The sequence below is a fragment of the Excalfactoria chinensis genome, chromosome 1, assembly GCF_039878825.1.
Source record: "Excalfactoria chinensis isolate bCotChi1 chromosome 1, bCotChi1.hap2, whole genome shotgun sequence".
In the NCBI taxonomy this organism is placed as follows: Eukaryota; Metazoa; Chordata; class Aves; order Galliformes; family Phasianidae; genus Excalfactoria; species Excalfactoria chinensis.
The window spans coordinates 156,688,257-156,695,585 of NC_092825.1; the positions used below are offsets into that span (position 1 = coordinate 156,688,257).

At 53.2% G+C, this 7,329-nt stretch overlaps 1 protein-coding gene across 2 annotated transcripts in view; it reads right to left on the reverse strand.

The window, feature by feature from the left end:
• The window catches only part of TSC22D1 (TSC22 domain family member 1), a 72,006-nt gene extending 65,569 nt beyond the window's left edge, over positions 1 to 6,437 (reverse strand). Inside the window, exons 1-2 of one of the 2 annotated variants that reach the window (XM_072358985.1) lie at positions 5,961 to 6,437; positions 2,606 to 5,469 (exon numbers count right to left, since the gene is read on the reverse strand). In XM_072358985.1, coding sequence (XP_072215086.1) covers positions 2,606 to 5,436 — 2,831 coding nt within the window. In that variant the 5' untranslated portion in view covers positions 5,437 to 5,469; positions 5,961 to 6,437. Of the gene's footprint in view, positions 1 to 2,605; positions 5,479 to 5,960 lie in introns of those variants that run through there. The other variant, XM_072358977.1, reaches the window with a different exon arrangement.
• Between the last annotated feature and the right edge of the window lie 892 nt (positions 6,438 to 7,329).

Consider the following 7,329-nt stretch of genomic DNA (forward strand, 5'->3'; position numbering starts at 1 on the left):
GCCCCAATTATGTCATCACTCGCTTTTTTCTCCTACCTCCTTTGCCTTGCGAGGCTCAGAATCACTTGGGATGTATTGATAAAATCTTAAATGATATAAATACATGCACGCATGTGTGTGCAAGAGAGAGATTTTTATATGCACACACTTGCACGCATATTTACAGCACATCTCCTTAAATGCTTATGTACTTCCAACAATTTTACATAATTATGTACAATTTTACAACACACTACCCATTATCTCCTGGAAAAGAGAGGGAATAATCTGACTAATCAACACAAAATTCCCAAGAGAGCTCCAGTTAGAGACGTTCAACTGGCTAGAGATACAAGCGAGAAGCCAGGGAGCAGCAGCACACCCTGTGCTGCCTTCAGGGAGGGACAAGTTCTGAGCTCCAGAGCTAAAGAAATGCCACAGTGGAGACAACACAATCCCCTGCCCCCAGACTCTTTGGCAGCACAAACAGAAGCAAATCTCACTGTGTTTCTAATTTTACAGGCAGATATACAGGGAGAAACACCACTGAGTATTACCCAAGCCAACTGACCGCCGCTGCCTTGCAGAACAATTATTTTTGGTCTCCATTTGATAGCCATATCCTGCTCCATGTAAAGCATCTAAATGATTTTCCAACTGCAGCTAAACAAAAGTACAGTCTACCTGGAGATGACAGATAGAAACAAAGACACAACATGTATGGGAGAAGAAAGGATATGATCTTTAGCTGGCCAAATAACAGAGGAAGGAGGTATTTCTGGCTATTGTTACCCAGAGGGATTTAAACAAGCTGGGAAAACCTGCCCATAGCGACGAGCAGCCAACATATGCTCTTAAAATCAGGGTACAGTCGTATGCTGGACGTGATTTTGCAAAACACTGAGTATCAATGAGCTTAAAATTCTTACTTAGCTGGGATCCCATGAAAGCTTAGGGTTTGTGGGTTTTTTTATTCACTGGTTGGTATTAATAAGAAATAAAATAAAATCCAACCAAATAGCAGGACCAGCAAAGAACAGGATCAGTGTCCGAGTTTAGAAAGGTCGAAGGAAAGAAAAGCAAATAAAAAGTTCCTGAGAAAACTGACTGCTAGCAGCACAATGGTGACACTGTGAGCTGCAATACCTCCATCTGTCTTCTACCACCTTCACGTATTTGTCGACTAAAAAATATAATCAAAATGAAGCAGTGTTGGAACTTGTCTTCCAGCACTCCTGAAAGACAAGCTGCTACTCATTAGAGCTCTCTGGCATCTCAGGAAGACGTGATGAAAGCCACTAAGACAGTCAACACCTCATGATCAACATAATCAGAGACTGCTGATAGAGTTAGTATTCTCAATATTAAGAACCCAGCCTCTCCCAGAAACCTGTTTATTAATACTTTTAACTATCAAGTTTGGCCACTGCTATTTCTTCTGATTTAAGCTACAGCACCAAGAAAATATTTAAGCATTACCTCGCCTTCCATCACCATTAACAGTTCTTTCTCACCTTGTATGCATTGGGTTCTTTGTTTTGTCTCCTTCCTCAAGCCTCAGCTTTTTATTTTTTTCCTTCCTTCAGTGTTCCTTTCTGTCCTCTCCCCCATTTCCAAGGCAGGTTATTTATTTTAAAGTTATCTCCTTCTCCCATTAGCACAGTTTCTTCTTAAACAAGCAGGTTTTTGGGAAACCACCACAGCCTTCCTGTCCACTTGTAAGCGCTATCACAAGAGGCCCCTGAGAGAGTAAGGAATTTCCAGACATAATTAATATTAAACAATCACGCTGCAGATCTGCTGCTAAGATCACTTGATCCTGCAGACTCAAGGGCCTTTTGCAACTGACACGGCTCCTTTGCACACGCTGTCAAAGAAATGAGAATATTCACGAGCACATACCAGTAGGACCAACCAACCCCCATTTATTGCAGAAGTGGAGGTGGGGGAAATGCGTGCAGTTTGTCACTGAATGCACAGGCTCACAGCCCCTTGCAGGCCTGAGCTGCTCCCACAATGGATTAATGCTTCGAAGCAAAACCACCATGACCAAAATTGCCCCACGTTCAACTGGAAGAGCCGTAACAGCATTGCTGACCTTCCTTATCTCACCATACCCACTCTCCTACAGCACCTCTTGGTTGTCAAAGAGAAGGAACACCACAGCCTCACAACAAGTTCAACCTGAGTGAAGGCAATACTTGAAAAGAGAAGCTGGGGCAGAATGAAGTCCAGGGGAAAATATATATATATATATATCCACCCAAGAATAATTAATTATTTCAGTATGATAAATAATCTAAACTACAATCACCACCAACATACCCACGTTCCGCGGTGTTCTTTTGTCTTCCTTTATACAATGGGAATATACACATTGTCACAGATTGTTAAACACAATTTACCCACGCAGTAGTTTCAGAACATAATCAATACAACCCACCCCCTCATGAGAAATACAAGCATTTTCCACAGGATACCTGCATACGCAGGGACCTGAGAAGCACAGTTTCTAGTTAGGCAAAACCATTGCACCGCTCCATCTCATAAAACAGCTGTAATGAGAGCTGCAAGTTAGCGCATCTCAAACCGTGTATCACTGAAATAAAGTTACAGGTGGCCTTACCTCTCATCCTCCCCATCTACGAGGGGCGTCGCCAGGGGCAGCACCTTCAATGGGAAGAGGGAGGCCGAGGCTGGCACGTTACTGCTACCACCATCAGCGATGGCTGATGCTCCAACGCTGCTCTCCCCGCTGGCAGCTTGAGGTAAACCAACGAGGGAAGGTTCCGTAGGGCGCCTGCCATCTTCCATTTGGCTTACAACTGGCTGGGCTAGTGATTGTGCTGGGAACTGAGTAGAGCTCAGAGGTATCTGCTGCGGCACGCTGGGTGCCACTGGCATACCTATACTTGTTGATACCAAAGGAGGCTGACTAACGCTCTGAGCCAGATTCCCATTCTGCACAGCTGAAGCCTGGGCTATGTTCTGCGGCTGTCCCAAGCCTATAGAAGCAGAAGGTATGCCAGGGGGCACAGCCGAACCAGCCTGACTCGGTGCAGGAACAGTACTAGCAGAAGGGATGGGGCTAACTGCAGGCAGCTGCTGGCCAGTCATTCCTTGCACCACTGACTCCACCGCTTGTGCCTGCGGCTGTACAGGTAACAAAGTGTTTTGCTGAGCAATAACCATTTGCTGAGGAAGGCCTGAAGCGCTAGCCTGTAATCCCTGTTGCATTATTCCTGTCTGCACAGGCTGCACCACTTGTGAAGATGGAGGAGCAGCGGTTGATGGCATAACTGGAGGTGGAATTTGGTTCGCAGCAGGTGGTGGCTGCACCACAGTGGCCACGTTTGCTTGCTGCCCAACGTTCAGCATCTGCCCACTGGTACCCACACCTGGTATCGTTGCTGGGGCGTGCGCAACAGGCTGAGCCGGGGCAGTGGCTGGGTGCGCCGGGACTGCAGGCTGCATGCTCGGGGCCTGGGCAACAGGAACCGGTGGGCCTGCCCCGACTCCCGCAGGACTAGGCTGCATGGCAGGTGCCGGGGGCTGAAGGATCTGCTGATGCTGAATGTACTCTGGCACAGCCCCCGTAACAGAGTTTTGGTTCACCGATTTAACGTGACTTGTGGCCATCTGTGTAGGAACCGCTTGCTGCTGCTGCTGCTGCTGTCCATACTGCAACTGTTGCTGTTGTACAACTGGCAGAGTCTGCACAGGCTGCGCCGGCTGAGAATAAGGTAACTGCTGTTGAGCCATACTTTGAATGGCAGGCTGCTGGTGGCCCAGAGCTGGGGATACACCTAGTAGATTAACCGGGGCTGGCTGAACCCCAGTAACAGTGGTTAGACTGGCCTGTGCAGGAGGTTGGACCCCTGGCTTCTGCTGCGGATAGTTTATCTCTTGAGAATGCAGCTGGACTTGTGCAAGCTGTGATTGGGAAACACTCTGTGGTATACTAGATGCTGGAATTGCTGGAGGAGCAGCGCTGCTAAAATCCATCTGCTGAGGACCCACACCTTGAAACGCTTGCTGCTGTACCACAGTAGGTGCTCCCATTTCTCCACTTCCCACACTTTCTGTATAGTGACTCAGTGTGCTTACATTGCTGCTAACAGAACTCCCACTGGTGCTCTCCCTTTCAGAAGTCGCTTCAAGCGGGTTTTGTTTTATCGTCTCTACTGCTTTGTTTACTGCTACTCCTTCTGAAGCTGCAACAGTGTTTTCTTTATCATAGAACTCAGTGCATGTCCATCTACCTTTTTTGAAAGGTTCAGAACTAGAATCTAATTTTACAACTCTAAACCTTGAGGTGCCAGATGCGGGCTGCTGCTGCTGGCTGGATCCCGCGGCCACTCCTGCACTCGGATTAGTAACATTGTTAACGACACTAGAGGAAGCACTCGTACCATTGCCAACACCACTCAAGATATTCACATTAACATTGCCACTAGTTCCAGACAAAGCATTTACATTACCAGCACTTGTGATGTTGCTTAAATTCATAGTACCGAGCACGCTGCTTGCCACACTAGAACTACCTCCGCCCATGTTATTCAAGGTACTAGTTCCAGTAGCAGAACTTACACCTAGATTGCCAGGAGTACTCGTAGTGCGGATATTAGACACGACAGATGCAGAGGAACCAGTGGATGATGCAGCAGAACCCGGCGCAGCTGATATAACATTGTCAGAGCTTCCAGTTGTTGAGAGCTTTCTAAACGATGGGCTGGGTGGCGGTCCTCCAGAAACTGGGGCGCTTCCCACCCCGGGATGCGATGGGTGATGGTGTCCATGATGGTGGTGGTGAAGATGATGGTGGTGATGGATGTGATGGGGATGAACGCTTCCGTTGATCACAACGCTCTGCTGCGGATGATGAGGCAGAGAAGGGTGCTGCTGAGGAAGATGAGGCTGGTTTGGAGAAACGGCCCCAGGAGTCTCTGCCTCTTGGAAGTTATTTAAAGTCTCTTCAGAGGAGCTCCTCTCAGGCTCACCCAAGTCAGTGGCCCTGGATAAAGAAACATCCAAGATTTCTGAAGAAGACAGGTCTTCCGTGTGAGACTCATCCAGGTCATCGTAGCTTTCTGTATCTTCGGCTATGCTGTTATTAGAGCTCATACTGGCAGATATTTGAGCAGGGGTCACGCTGGTAATCTGGAAGCCACTTTTCTTTTTCATCTGAGCTCCAGTCTGCACGAGAGGCTGCGGCTGGAGCTGAGACTGCGAGAGGAGGTTCAGGCTTTGTGGAGGAGGGGGTGTCGGCTGCGGGCCCGCCGATGAGGATGCTGCAGGAGATGGAGGCGGCGGCTGGACCAGCAGGGGCGGCTGGTAATCCTCGGCGGAGAGGGCAGCGCTCCCGACGCCGGTACCTGGTGCAGTGGGAGCAGTAACGCAGCTGCTGCCGCTGCTACTGCTGCTGCCCCTTCTAGGAAACATTGCCGGGTGCGCCATCTTCCTAGCACTAATGTCTGCGGCTGAGTCAGGCTGGTGCATTGTATCGGGCGTATTTTAAGAGCGATCCCCCGGCATGGAGAGAGACAGACACGCACACAGTTAGCGGGGCGCGGAGCCACGCAGCACCCCGGCACCGCCGCCACCCCCCCCTCCTCCGAGACAGGGAGGGGGCGAGGAGCTCTCCTCCGCCGCCTCTGAATGTGACACTTCCAATCCCTCCGCCATTCACTTTCTTTCTCCCTCTCCCCACCCCGCCACCCCCCACCCCCCTTTTCACTCCCACCGCCCCCTCCTCACCTCCTCACCCACCCCCCCCCACCCCCCCCCCCCCGCCGGCGCCTCTCCGCGGGGTGTGCTGAGGCCGGAGGAAATGCCCGCGTTAGCCCGGGGCCGAACCCCTGCCCTCCCGGAGCCGGCAACCGGCAGAACCGCCCTCCCCGCGCCGGGCCGCCGCCTCAGCGGAGCGAGAGCAGCCGGCGGGCCTTGGGGCGGCGCGGCCGGAGCGCGGCGGAGATACGTACGGGACTGGCGCACAGCGGGGCGGCAGCGGCGGGCTGAGCCGGGCAGGGACATCCCCGTCAGTGGCAGCCATGGAGCTGAATCATTTTGGGTAGAAGACAGACGGAGTGAGGAGGGAAGAAAAGCGGCGGCAGCCCGACGAGAGAGTCCATGAAAAGGAGGAGGGAGGGGGAGCCAGGCGGGCAGCCGCTCTCCTCCCTGTGTCTGGCTGTCTCTGGAGGCGGCTCCGCTCCACACGCTCTTCCTTCCCCCTCCGCCTCCTCCCCTTTATAACAGGCGGCACCGCTCTTCCTCCGCAACGCCCGGCCTGCCCTCGCCTTCCTTTCTTCTTCCCCTCGGGCTCTCGCGGCTCCCCGGCCGCCGCGGGTCTCTCCCCGCCCGGCCCCGTCTCCTCACGGAGCGCTGAGGAGGAGGAGGGCGCTGCGCGGGGCTGCAGGGGGGAGGGGAAAGCTCGCCAAAGGGGAGGGCAGGCGAGAGACAACGTAAGATGGCGGCGGCCGCGCATGCGCGCCCCGCTGGCAGACATAAAGCCCGTCTGGCTCGGGCTGACGGAAATAGGATCGGCTCGCGTGGCGGAAATTGCCGAGCGGCGCCGAGCCCCGTGCGGGAGGAGTAGGAAGGGCGGGGGTGTCCCCGCGTGGCGGCGCTCCTGAGTGGGGAGGGGGCGTGAGGTGGCCGCGGGGGGGAAATGTGCGTGCCGTGGAAATGGCGGGCGGGCGCCTCACGCCCCAGGTGCTCCTCAGTCCCGCAGCATGACTCTGCCTCACATGACGCGCCCCCCCCCCCCCCCCCCCCCCTTCCTCCGCCGCAGATTTATTCAAGTTATTCATCACCTTCGTATTCCTCCCCTCCCTCGGTCCAGAATATTCCTCCATCCTCCTCCCTCCCGTGCACGGGGAAGCTGGAGCCGCCGCGATCCCTTTGTGCGGCCGCGCATCCCCCTGCCGGAGCGTCCCCCGCTCCCCCGAAATGGCTGCCGTGGGGTCCGGCACCTCGGTGCCCCCGATGGTGATGGGGGTGAGCTTAGTGCTGGGTGCAGGCAGCTGAGAGCTCGTACTCTGGCTTACGCCTGTGGCTTTGTGGAATCGATCGTAGAATTATTAAGGTTGGAAAAGTCTGCTAAAATCATCCAGTCCAACCATCAGCCCATCCCCACCGTGACCCTCAGAGCCACATCCGCACGGTTCTTGAACACAGCTCCAGGGAGTGTTTCAGTGTGGGAAGAAAGAGCTCATATTCCATATCTCATCCCAGAGTCAGGTGATGATACATGCCATGGGCCTGGGCCACCTTTATCCTGTCATGTTAGTGCTGCTTTAGCCCTCCTCTGCCCAAAACTCAACCTGACATGGCTGCTATCAGATCTCTGAA